At 37.1% G+C, this 15,323-nt stretch overlaps 1 protein-coding gene across 2 annotated transcripts; it reads right to left on the bottom strand.

Annotated features, from left to right (window-relative positions):
- Positions 1-2,053: 2,053 nt before the first annotated feature.
- Positions 2,054-13,773, bottom strand: slc47a2.1 (solute carrier family 47 member 2, tandem duplicate 1). Of its 2 annotated transcripts, XM_046868161.1 has the most exons (18): positions 13,490-13,772; positions 13,173-13,353; positions 11,744-11,845; positions 11,576-11,644; positions 9,406-9,554; positions 9,215-9,257; positions 9,065-9,109; positions 7,191-7,288; positions 6,997-7,094; positions 6,519-6,632; positions 6,356-6,423; positions 5,960-6,068; positions 4,664-4,739; positions 4,063-4,132; positions 3,074-3,206; positions 2,867-2,961; positions 2,713-2,788; positions 2,054-2,624 (listed from the first exon to the last, which is right to left on the bottom strand). In XM_046868161.1, exons 2-18 carry the CDS (start codon positions 13,347-13,349, stop codon positions 2,410-2,412), a joined length of 1,737 nt encoding a protein of 578 aa, XP_046724117.1. In that variant the 5' UTR covers positions 13,350-13,353; positions 13,490-13,772; the 3' UTR covers positions 2,054-2,409. The 2 variants fall into 2 exon arrangements, with proteins under 2 accessions (XP_046724117.1, XP_046724116.1); XM_046868160.1 differs by having other exon boundaries at positions 2,713-2,961; positions 13,490-13,773.
- Between the last annotated feature and the right edge of the window lie 1,550 nt (positions 13,774-15,323).

Here is a 15,323-nt window from a genome sequence, read left to right as displayed (position 1 = left end):
ACAGCTAGACAGCATAAATATCTGCACCAACAAGTTTTCATCACAAACTATGAATTTAAATATGATAGTGAAACCCATTTGTGCTATTTCATACTATTTCTAGTTGTTAGCTATGATGAATGCAAAACCTCAGTAAAATATTCAATATAAAGCTGATTGAATGATCACATTAACAGCACAGTGAGCATGATGCAGCATGGTACCTTGCCCTGATTAGTGCATGTTGTCATTTCTATTTCTGGCGACTAGGTTTAATAATTTATGGCAAGAGTGAATAAATAATTGCACGTCTAAGAAGGTGACTTTGTAACATTGCTGTTACTTTCTAAAACTAAAGATAAATATATATTTATTTAAAATGACCATCAGAGGCTTATGACTATAAATTGTGTTGGGGCAGGACATTACCACATCGCCTCAAACAAAATGAAATTGAGAAATTATCATAGATGACAAGACAAGCAAAACAATTCCTTTAACTTGATCTCTGACATAACACTGCTACTTCACTGTTTAAAATGAAGTTGTGTGCAAACTATTTGGCTTTATTGTTAGATAGTTCTTAGTTTCTTAGAAACTTATCCAATAATAATTCATAATTGCTGATAATTGCTCCAAAGACACATCATCTAACCATAGTTTGTTTCACAGCTAGCAAGACTTGCTATTCATTCTGCTAATAATGGCACTTTTTATTTTAATATATTTTGTTTAAATACATTTTTACACAAAATAAATTTAGTTGTATTAGGTACAGCATGTTTAGTTCGAACACAGAAAAGGTAATATTATTGTCCTGTCTGTTAATAAAGTGAGCATGGGGCAGCATGGTACTTGCCCTAGTGGGCCTTATTTGTGCTTTTATAGTTGTATTTCAGGCCACAATAATCGTAACAATGTGTCACTAAATGAATAAATAATTGTGCAATATTCTGTTCATGTCTGAACTTTTTTAACTTAAACTACTCATTAACCTTCTTTATTACTGTACTGTTTGCACTATTACACTTTTTAATGTACTTTAAAATTATTTTTCTGTCAGTGTTGTTCGGTTTAGATTTGATATTAAAAGCTTGGTGAAATTCCAGCACTCCGTCCTGCCAAAACCCTGAAATCCACCAAACTCTAAATAGCTTGAAGGCAAGTTAGTCAACTTTCAACTCTAATAAGGACTATCCAGGATTTTGTCCATGTTTAGAAGTAATTATATGAACGTTCCTAAATCATTAATGTAATAGCGAGCTTTCAACTATAAATCCTTGTCTCCTATGGTCAGTTTAACTGCTTACTTAATGTTGTATTTCAAATATTTATGCAATTTTCTCACAGCATTAGCTGCACAGGATCTGAAATGCTGTACAGTAAAATGCACAGTGTATAGCTACTTATACATTTAGTGCGATAAGCGGGAGAATGATCTAGCATTCCTGCTCTGCTTAGAGGGTGATGCTACGCAGAAAACGCTGACTAAAGCTAGGAATTACTGACCTATGAAAAGGTGTCAGTCAACAGTAAATAAATATCACTTCACTCCATCATAGTGTTTACAGTTTACTGTTCTGAGAAAGTAAACACATCCCAAACTAATGATAGTAAATATTAGCCTGCTAGCTTGTAACAAATTATGCTTTCGTAGAGGCGACCTGTTTTTGACTAATATTTTCACACCTCAATCACGTGTATAGTTGCCGTTTCTACAGGTTGAAAATACAATGCTGAACCACATGTCACTGTATTGAGTGTGTGTGCGTTTGAATGTATTTTAGTCCGAGATCGGACTAGCACCTAGACTCTGGGTTAGACATATATCCCATGTGACTTCTCTCACTGATTGAGTTTAAATATTAATAATGGACAACGTAAGTGGTATAAAGGCATTCATTCAAGAGAAATGGTATCTTCTTCCATCCCTAATTCAAATCAGACCCATTAGGTTGCTAAATGCAGGATCTGGTCCCTCAGAGAGTCTGGTCTTGAGTCTGACTCGAGATAGATCATATAAATCAATGTCAAAAACGATTATTTTAATAAAACAAAGTGGTAGTTTAAGATGTGATGAAAATAAAATGAGCATGGAATATTTATAGACTTGGCAATGGTTGGGAGCAAAATTCAGGTTTTAACATATCTTTAGCTTATTTTTCCACAGTCTCAAGCATTTTAGTTACAGTACGTCATTGTTTGGTTGAACCTATATATACTGTTTACAGAAAAAACAATAAATTAAATAGTTAATAATCTGGCTAAGATACCCTTTTGCCATTCGCCTTCAGTTAACATTATTGCATTGTTCCGTATTTTCATTTTCCTACAGAGAGTCTGACCCATGGCCCATAAAACAAGGTAGGATTTCTGCCCACCCTGGATCTCAAAATATTTGCTGAGAAAGGTAGCGTTTTTTATTACTTTTCATTTGAGAAGCCCTGTGAGAAACTCGTTCAGCGTGATCCCACCGGCAAGTATGAGTATCATCAAGATAACAACGAGCCCTCGACGAACCACCAGCTGCTTGACGGTCAAGACGTCACCCACTGTGACCTCTGGTGCTTTTTCGTCATCATTTTCCCCCTTAGACTCCACATCGGTCTGGGATCCTTCCCTGGCTTGGGTATTCTGTATTACATCTGTGAAAGGTAATGAATTAAAAAAAAACGTTTTTTGATTCGAGGAATTTGTTTTGATCGACGCAAATTTGAGACGAAGGGACGTTACCTTCGTCAGCACACTTATTTTCTAGGGCGTAGGATTCATCTTTGGTCGTTGTCTGTACACCTGCTCTTTTTAGGGCCTGAAAAACAAACCACCATCCAAAGACATGGAATGACAAAGAATAAAGAAAACACACAGACACAGCTTTATAGAGTACCTGCTCGGTTGCATGTTTCCAGTCAAGTTTGTAGATTAGAATAAGGAAGAAAATGGACTGCAGGAAAACACACACAAAAAACCCGGTCCACAGACCTGACCAAGCATACAACAAGAAAGAGGTAAGTAGAAGTAAGTACACCTGACAGTAATGACTCAAAAACCTGACTAAGTAGTGTAATGTGTAATTCTGTTTGATTCTACTTACCAACTATTCCCATGTTAAGTGCGAACATGAGCGACACACCGATCGGGAAACCCACACAGTAGTAGCCCACTATTATACACATAGCACCAAGTAGCTGCTTTCCTGCCCCTCTGACAATCCCACCTGTAATACCCTATAAACAGGAAAATACACATCACCAGTGATTATCGTTTGATCAGAAATGCAATGCAAAGATAGACATTATATAAAGACTATAAGGGCAAAAGTTTGTGGACACCTTGACCTTAACAATTATACATGCTTTTTGAACATCCTATTTCACACTCCCCATTTGCTGTTAGAATAACCTTGACTCTTCTGGGAAGATTGGAGATTTGTGCTCATTCAGCTATAAGGCTGTAAGTAAATTCAGGTAGTGATGTAGGTAAGGTGAAGAGGTTTAGGGTGCAGTCAGCGTTCCAATTCATCCAAGTTCAATACGGTTAAGTTCAGATCTCTATGAGATCTTCCACTCCAAACCATCTAAACTATATCTTCATGGAGCTGACTGGCACAGGGGCATTGTCAGGTTGGATGGCATGGGTCTCCTAGTACATCATATACACTTGTGTGGCTTCAACTGTGCGATAAACGTTTGGGGAAGAACCAATAGGCAACAGTACTGGGACACTGAATGTTTTCAAACTTTTATGGCACACAAGTCACAAAAGTGTTTCGGATATCATAGGAGACTCAATGCCAGTTCTAACCCAATCAGTACAGGAGCTTTTCAGGATTGAAGTTAGGGAACCCAAAGTCATCCTATACAATTGTGTGCCTCAAAACTTTGGAGTCGGGTGCTGCAGTACTTTTGACCATAAACTGTACCACAAACTAGCATTTACATGCAATGGAAATAAAGGAAATGTTTAGCATGAGTAGCCAAATGGCTCATTTCCAAAGAGCTACAGAAGATTGAAATACAGATAAAATACACTGATTGTTATCATTTAAATTCAGAGAGGCTCCATAACACAAATGAAACTCACTGCAATCGCATCAAACAGATGGAAGATTCCGTACATATACATGATTTGTGAAACTCTGTGCACAATGTCCCTGAAAAAAAAAAAACATAGATGAGTAAATGGCACATGCTATAAGGTTTATTTATTTATTGCCTTTATATACAAAAGTTTGTGGAAAGCTGAGCATAAGATTCTATCTGCATCTTATTCAACATTTAGTCCCCATTTGCTTTTATAAGACCTCCACTGTTATGGGAAGATGTTCCAATAGGTTTTGGAGAGTGCGTGTGAAGATTTTAGGTAAAAGTTTGGGGAGGAAGCACAAATGATTGTTGGCACAAAGTAAGTTGTCCCAATACTATTATCTATATAGTGTATGTTTAAATTATATTTAAAATTAATTTTAAACAGGTGGAATGTTATTTCAGATACTTAATGCTACTGTGGCCTTGAACTTATTTGGATCATTTTCATAAATCTGATTTCTGTAACAAGCTGGTTAGTGATGATGCCATATAAATCTTTCAAACATGAATTATTCAATTTTTAAGATTTTTGAGTTGATTTTGAAAGCTATGGTAAAAATAATGATGATAGATTATAGATATTTAAATCTCCTTACATTTCAGTGGTAAAGATGTATGCAATAATATCCTTTAATCCAGTTAATGAAGCACCAACCACGCACGAGACTATGACTGCAAAAAAAAAAAAGAAAAAAGTCTATTACATTTCACTGCCATTACACCAACTGGCCATTTTATTCGTAACACATTTAATAGGAAGACTACACTACACTGGGCAATGATAGCGATACAGTCAGCAGTTAAAAGTCCAGGTGAATCTTTTATATTTTTTTAAACAAAACACATACATGATTCTTTAGTTTTTATGCAACAAAATTGTTAAAAGGCATAAACACACAAGAATTGTACAGTGAATGATTGAGAGAAAGTTCTGTGCAGTCCAAAAATTATTTTTGTCTCTAACAAAAATCTGTAATATGGAGAACAGGAGAGAAGATGTTTACGGTTTACAGTTGTTTTGGACCAGGAAAGGTTTTAGATTTATTCTGGAAAGTGAAAGGAATACTGAACCAACATGGCAACCATTTCATACTTCAACACAATGCAATTCCATCTTGACTGTGGCTCTTTAGAATCGACTTCATCATACAACAAGACGACGAGCCAAACCGTACGTCTGAGCTCTGAAAGCATTATTTAGAGAGCAAACAGTCGTCTGGAGTGATATCTATCATGGAATGGCCTACCCAGTCACTGCACCTAAAACATATTGAACTGCTCTGGGATGAACTGGAATACAAGTCTTACATCTTTGGCAAGTTTTACAAGAGGCACAGCAAAATATTTCAGCTGACTGTTTGGAGAAAAGAACTGTCCAGAGTGTGTAAAGCTGTTCTCCATGCTAAGGTAGGATTTTTCAATGAAAATAAAACCCTGTAAATGTATATGTTTGTTTGGTCAAAGTTAATCATATTGTTACATTACTGAGTTTGTTGCACAAATAAAAGTAACATGCATGTGTCTCTCAAAAACCATGAAAGTCTAGGTGTTTTCACGGTTACGCTTACACACCTTCCTGTCAAAAGGCTCTGTATTTTCAAACCTCTGCTGCCCAGTTCCTGGAATTGATGCCCAACCATAGATTCCTGTTTTCAACTGACAGAATGGGAACTGTGGCTGACTGTGTTCTGATGCTTTTTTTTTTTTGCTTTCCATTGGTTGAAAGTGGCTATTTTAGTGACCATATCCTTTCTGCCAGCTTAACAGCATATCACTGGTCTCATCACATTAATTTTAATAACTACATCTGTAACAGTATGGGATTAGAGTTGCAGAGCTAAATCCTGTTTTGAAGAGTGCTGTAGCTGTTGGCTCATGCTGTGTCGACTTACATCCACAGAGCAGAGAGACTTTGCTGGAGAGTTTTGCTTGCTGGGTGTTTCCGGCTCCGAGAGCATTTCCGACTCGCACACTTGCTGCCACCCCAAAACCGAGAGGAAACTACCAAGGAAATCAGTGCATCAAGGGCAAGAGTTAGAAAGTGTTATCTGAGAAATGCATATAAAAGAGATAGAGTGGATGCTCCACACATTACTGTGCAGACCCTTGTTTTTCTTCAGTAACAGCATAGTCATACTTGTCTTCACGTTGCTTAGCTAAACAGAAAGATGATTTCATAGGTGGTGTAGGAAAAACAGAAACGCTGCACCTTTCCGTCTCATGATGTCAAAGAAAAGGATCAGATTTCTATTTTTTTGTGTTAAAGCAAAACCTGGTAAGTTTCTTACCATGTATGCAATAGTGGCCAGCTCGTACACAATAGACTGGGCCCCTAACTCTGTCTCGCTGATCAGACCTGTAATGGAAGGCATTGAATGACTCAGAAGCAGATTACAGAGATCTGATTCAATAAGAGTTGAATAGGTGATAAAAGATACAATGGTTTTAGACCTGCCAGGAATCCTCCAATCTCATAAGTCCACCACTCCACACACAGCATTAGCATGCTAGGAAAGGCCAAGCGAAAGAAAGCACCCCACTCCTGCAGGCAGTCACAAGACCAGCCTGAGAGAATGAAAGCAAGACAGTAACAGACATTGTTCTATAATCACTAAAATACAAGCCAAAGAAATATTACTGAATTGATGAAAATGCATTTGTTGCCTAAACAGTTGAGGTATTATTAGTCTCATAATTTCTTAGTCTCTACTATTCCTGCGCTATCCAACTGAACTCTTCTTGATATTGTGTTCAAAATTACAAAATAGATCATCCTCAGGTAAATGGTAAAACTAGATATGTCCAAGTGTTTGCCAGAAAAAAAAAAACATGCTGTTAGGTATTTATTTTATCTGCTCATCTCAGATTGATTAAACTGCTATGTAAACCCAGTAGCCTTTTCACATTCTGTATGCTTTTGCTGGCTCACCATCCCATGTGGCCTTGTGCAGCCCTCTACAACGAATGTAGACATAAAGAAATATGGCCAAGGAGCACTGAGAAATGGTGTTTGCTGTCGCAGAACCACTGTAAACAAAATGCACAGAAAGCACAATTACAAACAAATCATTATAAATTCTGTTCATATATATAATTGTTTATAACCATAAAAAAATTACTTACGCTACACCCAGGTCAAGCACTTGAAGAAATATATAGTTTATCACAGCATTCAGGATGTTTCCCGCAAATCCTACGATCACCTGAGGCCATATTATACCCTAAAGGAGATCATGTCTTTATTATTATACTTAGAAAAAAGAATCTTTTAGAAATATCACATTCTTCCACAGGACACTTTAAGAGGAACAGCTACACTCTTGCTAATTTATGCACATTCAATTCCAGAAATGTGACATAAATAGAATGCATGATATTATACAAATACAGGTCATGAGCCTCAGTTAAGATGTCAAACATTATCTTCTGAGAATTTCATGTCCAAGAATTTCCTAGAGTTTATACAGACTGGCATGGGAAATAATTCATCCAGTAATCAGCAAGTGAAACATGTATTTCATGAGAGAGGAGAATGATTCACACTTTCAAGAACTCAAATAACTACTCTTTACAACCATGATAAGACGAAAAGCATCTCTAACATCCCGGAATTTGAGGTGGATGGGCTACAAGAGCGAAAGATTATTTAGCCTTCCATCCATTCAAACAGGAATCAGATTTTACATTGGGCTCATTGTTACTCACACTGAACAGATGAAGAACTGTGGTAAAAATTCTGAGATTTTCAAAGCAGGTTATCTTGCACAGCTACCAAACCACACTCATGTGATTACATTTTTATTCCCATTCAAATGTTAAACGAATACAGTGGTTGGCCGTGCATTTCACATGGCCTTCAGTGGTGTCCTACCTAAATCAATTCACCTCTTATACCCTTATTATGAAGCCTTGGCTATAGAAACTATCAATATTATGGAGAAGCACGGTATAACAGAGTGCTGCATCACAGACAGGAATCTCATACAGCAAAGATGAATGGCATAAAGCAAGAATCTCAAAGAACACAATTCAACACGTCTCACTTCACTGTAGTCGCAGCTGAACTGCGCTGATCCATCACCTCTAGCAAAAGCATCAATATTAACCTCACGAAAATTACCTCGTTTTTCTCTGCATTTTTTTCCATGCATTATGGTTTTCCTGGGAATTTGAAAAGAAGGCATATTGTGCGTTTTTGTGCAAAGTTTACCGGAAAGAAAACGCAAAAGTATAAATGGTTCATGAAAAAGCTCAACAACTGTTTTGAACTGTTTTGGTCAACCTTTCCCCACGATGTCCAGCTTTTCATGAAAAGTCAGTCTTGAAAAATGTCTTTGTAAATGTATCTGCAACCAGATCAGTTTCTTCTCCTCTGTCAGTCATTGTGAAATCAAAGAAATAGCTATTAAATCCACACAGATATATTTGAGCTTGTGCAGTTTGCTACAGATGCAGATGGCAAGCTCTGACTAATGACCATCCGAACAAACAACATGAAAATGCAGACACGATTGGACGCCTGCAGGATGGCATCAGTGAGACCAGCTTGCAATCTGATTGGTTAAAACAACATGCATTGTAAGCTACAGGGCACCTGCAGTGCTACAGTTAACTGTGAAGGTTCAAGGCAGATAGATACCTTTGACCCCAGCAAAACATGATGAACACTCAAGAAAAATGCTATGAAATATAGACACTATTAGGAATAATTTAGTACATATTCATGGAAAACATACAGTATATCAAAACATAAGTCAGTGATGATGATAGAATTTAGGCCAGCAGAGAAGGCCTTGCTGGCCCTGACCTGATGGCCAGCCACTGCCTGAATATTAACTGAAGCTTTTGACCTATAACTGCATGCAAGTATTACAGCACTGCCACATGACAAGCTGATCAGTATCAACTGCATCAATATGCATATGCTTATATCTTTTCCTAATAAAGTGGCCAGTGAGTGTATTGTGATATCACTGTATTAAAGAATTATGCTATACCTGATTCTGCAAATATCTGGCTTGTAGCTGGTACATAAAAGCAGCCTGAAAGAGCACAAGGAAAAAAAATCAAATTTAACATAAGATTTAGGAACGTAAGACTCCAACTCATGGGAAAAACATGGAGGTGCACTGCAGGAGAAAACTCACAGGCAGAGCAGGCATGTATATCTTTACATACAGCTGGGAGATACTGCCAAGAAAAAAGAGGTATAATTACAGCATGTGAAGATAAGATGCAGTACAATTCCAACAGTTTGAGAGCTGCATGGTTTATTAAGTTGCCTTATTCGTATCAATGTCAGGTCAAGCTGAAGGTTTAAATGGAATACACACTCTACCTTGCCACGCTGGAGCTCTGTCTAACAGCCAGCAGGATGGACTCAGTGTTGATCAGTACAGCCCAACAGGGGAAACAGGCCAGCAGAAGGATGAGGATCCCTCTCTGCAGGATCACCCCGACACGTTTTAGGTTATTACTCCCAAATGTCTGCAGAGAAAAAAGATGACAAGTTGTCTGAAAATTTGTGGAATATTATCATCTCCAAAAATGGATCACAAAGAACTGTATATGACAACAAGACTACTGGGTTTACTTAATTCATTTATTAGGTTGTTCCATGTTGAGCAGCACTATTACTAAAGAAAAATATTACTAATGTCAATACACACTTGAATTCAGACCAAGGAGCAACATGAACATACATTATATCAAAGTATTGGGACACCTGAGTTTCCCAACCACATGTGCTTCCTCTCCAAATACAAAGTTGGAGGCACACAATTTTAATGGACGTCTTTTTTCCCTCTTCTTGAACTAGGAGACACAAACCTGTTCCAGCATGACAATCTCTGTGACGAAGCCAGTTCCATGAAGATATGATTTGGAGTGGAACTACTTGATCTTGGACCTACTAAACAACCCTACTGCACACCTTTGGAATAAATTGGAATGTTAACAGCGCCCCATACCTCCTCACCTCACCTCCATCAGTGCCTGACTTTACTAATGCCTCGTAGCTGAATGACCACAAATCTCCACAAAATCTAGTAGAACATCTTCACAGAAGAGTGGAGGTTATTATAATAGCAAATGAGGACTGAATGGTGAATGGGATGTTTAAAAGCACACACCAATCTGGTCTGGTGTCCTCAAATAAGTCTAACTAAATCTGGATGTAATATGCGCTTTTGAAAGTGAAAGGAAACCAGAAAACCCCCAGGTGGAAAATGAACAGGAATTCAGGTACACAGGTTCACATTCAGGTTTGTAGTAATTGAGCTCATGATTGAACGATATGTCAGTGCTGGTTAGATATTAAAGCACAAAAAAATGTACTAGTTCCAAACTTTGACCCAGATGTCCTAAACTGTAAAACTTTCTAGTAAACCAGTGTACAAGCCTTATGGAGCAGATCTAAGCACCCGGAAACACGTTTGACGTATTAAGCAACATGTTTGAAGGAGGATAATGCGAACAAAGGTAAAGATTACGTGCTTAATTTCATCTGAATCCAGTAACCATTATAAAATTACTGTTGTCTACCACACCGGAGGCTTTTTTTTATACGTTTGCTGAATTTGACTACCACGTTTTGTTTTTTTTTCTTTTTCATTCTTTTAGCTATTGTAGGACAAAATGTGCAATCCTACACAATAACCTAAATAAACTTAAATTAGCACAAACCTGTTTACAAACAGTGTATTTCAATATTTATCACCTGAGATGGTTTTGCTACACCTGGCAACTCTGTTTAATGGGCAGACAGTATGTCATGAACCCTGAGACACTTTTCATCACATTTGTCCAAGAATTGGCACTACCTGTCCAAATGTTATTTAAGTAAAAAAAAAAGAAATGTATTACTTTTGAACTTATATGAAATAGAAGAAGAAAAAGAAGAATTTCTTCTTCTTCTTTTTTTTTTTTTTTTTTTTACCATAATAGTGTGTACAGTTGTTGCTTTATATTTCTATTGTTCTGGACTAACCCTAACATTAGGATTCTGAGCTCATGTTAGCTGTTGTCTAGTTGTCATATATCCATGATAAATTATGCTTTACATACTGGTTTACTCCTACTGTCCAAAAACTTTCCAGTACGTAGACAGGTGATTGAGAAATTGCACCTTGGGGTGATTGTGTGCATATTATACCCTGTGATGGCCAGGTGCACAATTCAGCGTGTATTTCTGCCCTGCACCCAGTGCACCTGGGGTTTGCTCTGGATTCCCCATCAAAAAAAGTATGCAATTAATTGCATTCATTGATATCATCTGAATTAATTCCCACTATATGGTTACTTGTTGCTTTAAAATGTTTTTATTATTGATTTCTTTACATTTTTAAAAAATATATATATTTTTTAACACCAATTTGTCCTGATTTACATTAAATCTTTTTTGGTTCATTATATGAATTTTTCCAGACTGGTAAATAGAAAAAAAAAATAAAACCAGCATATTCAATATGCTACAAAATTTAGACAGAAAGAAGAAACACAAAGGTCACCTGAGAGATGAGTGTATCACACGCTGATGCCAGACCCGCCCCGACAGACACGCCTGTGACGTTAATGACCTGTCAATGAATATGGCCATTAACTGAGCAGTTTTAATATAAAGTACTGTAACATTCTGTAGGAAGACAAGGAGCAGTAGGTTTAATGTGTTCACTCACAGCGATGGCCAGAGCAACACCAGCTAACTCTGTTTTCCCCAAGTGTCCACAAAACACAGTGCTGACAAAGCTGATCAGGAAGATCATCAACTGTGAAATAAACTGCATATGGGGAGAAAAGCCGACATCGCATTTAAACACCAAACCTTCTAATGATACAGTAATACACACAGTATATATACAGACAGAGAGAGAGAGAGAGAGAGAGAGAGAGAGAGAGAGAGAGAGAGAGAGAATAGAAACAATATACATAACAGCCATAGGAAGGAAAAGAGAGAGAAAAATAGAGAGAGAGGGAAAATAAAAAAATATTATATTATAATATAATAAAAAAACACCGCTGTAAGAAGCAAAAATCTTTTGGCTTTTGTTTAAACTCTGTATTGTTTTTATTTTAATTATTATTTTATTAATTTTCTGTCATTATTTGTACATTTTATTTGATAATCCTGTAGACTTTGGCAAAACAGATGTTTATTTGAGAGTTGAACCTATTGAACCTTTGAGAGTAGGACCAAATAGCATTACTGCAATAGGAGGGGAAAAAAAGTGAGAAAAAGTGAGAAAGAGATAGAGAAGAGAGAGTAAGAGAATGGAAGAACAGGAAAAATAAACAAAGGTGGTACAGAGAGAGAGAGAGAGAGAGAGAGAGAGAGAGAGAGAGAGAGAGAGAGAGAGAGGGGGTAGCTATATTACATATATATAGGAACAAGTGTAAATGTATGAATCAACTGTGAATTAAAACAACAACAACAACAACAATAATAATAATATGAATAATAATAATAATAATAATAATAATAATAATAATATTGGGAAGATGAAGAAGAAGAAGAAGACAAAGAAGAAGAAGAAGAAGACAAAGAAGAAGAAGAAGTACTCCTACTACTCCTGGTAATGATTACTAATCCTACAGTTAGTACATAGTAATAAATAATAACTCTTCTGCTTCTTCTTTTTCTAATTCTTTTATTATTATTAACAGTAATTTATTCATAAATATGCAAATGTATATCTATATATCATTAGATAGATAGATAGATAGATAGATAGATAGATAGATAGATAGATAGATAGACAGACAGACAGACAGACAGACAGACAGACAGACAGACAGACAGACAGACAGACAGATAGGTTTCATTACTTTCCACTCTGATGATTTGTTCACATCAAACCCTCCACTGTTGAATGAACACCCACAGTGTTGCTTTAATCCATTTGTTTGACTCATTTGAGTTTAATTGCACAGATATAAATCCTGAGGGTCTTCATTCTACTATATCTCCCTCCATGCACTTATGCTTAGCAATAAAGCAATACATTAATAAAGCAGGCATTATTTTGGCTTTTATACACCTCTCCAGCTCATCATCTAAAATTGTCAGAAGTTAATTTTATATAGACCCAGTATAATCTCAGGTCTTACCACAGGTCCGGCTAGTTTCAGCAACTCCATGATTTCTTCTTTGTAATTGACTGGGATGCAGCTTCTCAGTTTCCTCACACATCCTCCACACCTAGAGCTGCTGGAGTCTGCTGGAGGAGCATCAGAAGATGCACAAGCTGCAAGTCCATTCAGCTGAGCTTCACCTTTCCTCGTCATGGTGCTGATAATGATAATATTAATAATAATAATAATAATAATAATAATAATAATAATAATAATAATCATAATAATAATAATAATAGATGTTTCTTGGTGGACTTATAGTGAAGCACACCTTCTCATGCATACAGATTTACCTTCCAGGCTTTGCGCAACTCAGCAAGGGTGATCCAGTTCGGGTGCACGTGAAACTCGGAAGGATAGATGTCCAGGAGAGACCAGAGAAAAAGGATGTCCGAAAGAGACCAGCAGAAGAAAGAAAGAGCGCCGTGATCACTGTGGCAGGTTGAACCTCACGCCAAACATTAACGAGATCACCAGGCTGGAGTGTGTGAATGGGGAGTAAATGAGTCCTGGTTGGAGGACACCCTCCATGAGCAGGTCTTGCACAAGACGGAGATGGGACAGGACAGACAGATCATGTTGCGTTAAAGGAACACCAGCTGATATGGAAAAGGGGGTTGCGCACGGTGCGCGTGCACGCGCAATTCAGATCAGTTCAGTAATCAAAACTCAACTCAACTCAACTCAACTCAACTCAACTCAACTCAACTCAACTAAACAAGAAACGGGAAGAGAAGAAAAAAAAAGAAAAGAAAGGAAAGGAAAGGAAAAGAATAAGAAGCAAAAATAATCTGGCTTTTTTCTGTATTGTGTTTATTTTAATTATTATTTTATTTATTTTCTGTCATTATTTGTACATTTTATTCGATAATCCTGTAGACTTTAGCAAACAGATGTTTATATTTGTCAGGCTACATAAAGTAACCTTTGAACCTTTGAGAGTAGGATCAAAGAAAAAAGGGAAAAGAAAAAAGAACAGAACAGAAAGAAAGAAAAAAGAAAACTTCTGGTACATAATGTGCACTGATTACTACACATAATTGTAAAGGATATTCAAGTTTATTTCTATCGCGCTTTTCACTTTGTCTCAAAGCAGAATTTAAGAATGAACGTGAATTATGTGGGTTTATTCCTGATGAGCAGCCTGGGCCAACGGTGGCAAGGAAAAACTCCCTTAGATGTTATGTCTTCACTTGAGCTACGAGACCCAAACCTGTTCCAGACAACGCCCCTGGGCACAAAATGAGCTCCATGAGGCATGCTTTACATGGGTTGAAGTGGAAGATCTCCTGCTTTAGAGCTCTGACCTCAACTCTATTGAACACCTTTGGGATGAAAAAACTCCACAACTCCACAACTCCACTGCTTTACATGTAAAGTAAAGCAGTAAACTGTTATAGTTAAAATCACCTGTTTTTAGCTTCAGACCAAGGCAACATCTCTCTGTTAGTTTTACTAGATCTTAGGGCTGCATTTGTCACTATAGATCATGATCTTCTCCTAGATCGCTAACAAAATTACATCGGCATTCTGGGACAAGCATTAAGATGGTTTAAATCCAACCTGTCTGATCGTTACCATTTTGTAGACTTTTGGAGAGCTATCCAGGGTAATGCATGTAAATTATGGTGTGCCACAAGGTTCAGTTCTAGGATCCCTGCTTTTCACAATATACATGCTTCCCTTAGAAGATATTATTAGAAGGCATGGAATTAGCTTCCACTGTTATGCTGATGATACCCAGCTATATATCTAATCACAACCAGGCAATATAGTTCAATTGGCTCAGATAACTGAGCGTGGTAAAGAGTTAAAAGACTGGATGACCCATAACTTTCTATTATTAAATTCTGATAAGACAAAGATTTTGCTCTTCGGCCCAAAAACCAGTACACAGAAGCTCCAGCATTTCAACCTGCATTTAGAAGGATGTTCTGTAACTACTAGTTCAACACGAAAAGACCTGGGAGTTATTTTAGACAGCAACTTATCTTTTAAAAATCATATCAACCAAAATACAAAAACAGCCTTCTTTCACCTTAGAAATAGTGCTAAGCTAAGAAACATGTTATCTATATCTGATGCAGAGAAGCTCGTCCATGCGTTCATGACCTCCAGACTGGACTA

Source organism: Silurus meridionalis, chromosome 15 (assembly GCF_014805685.1).
Source record: "Silurus meridionalis isolate SWU-2019-XX chromosome 15, ASM1480568v1, whole genome shotgun sequence".
Lineage (NCBI taxonomy): Eukaryota > Metazoa > Chordata > Actinopteri > Siluriformes > Siluridae > Silurus > Silurus meridionalis.
This window is presented reverse-complemented; position numbering and strand designations above follow the sequence as displayed.

What these genes read in the sequence shown, in the direction of transcription:
- slc47a2.1 (XM_046868160.1), bottom strand. Translation starts at nt 13,349, where the DNA reads ATGACGAGGAAAGGTGAAGCTCAGCTGAATGGACTTGCAGCTTGTGCA. An exon ending in CCAGATATTTGCAGAATCAG is followed by an intron (nt 7,289 to 9,064) that starts GTATAGCATAAT and finishes GATCTCCTTTAG; the next exon opens with GGTATAATATGGCCTCAGGT. An exon ending in GTGCTTGACCTGGGTGTAGC is followed by an intron (nt 7,095 to 7,190) that starts GTAAGTAATTTT and finishes TTTTGTTTACAG; the next exon opens with TGGTTCTGCGACAGCAAACA.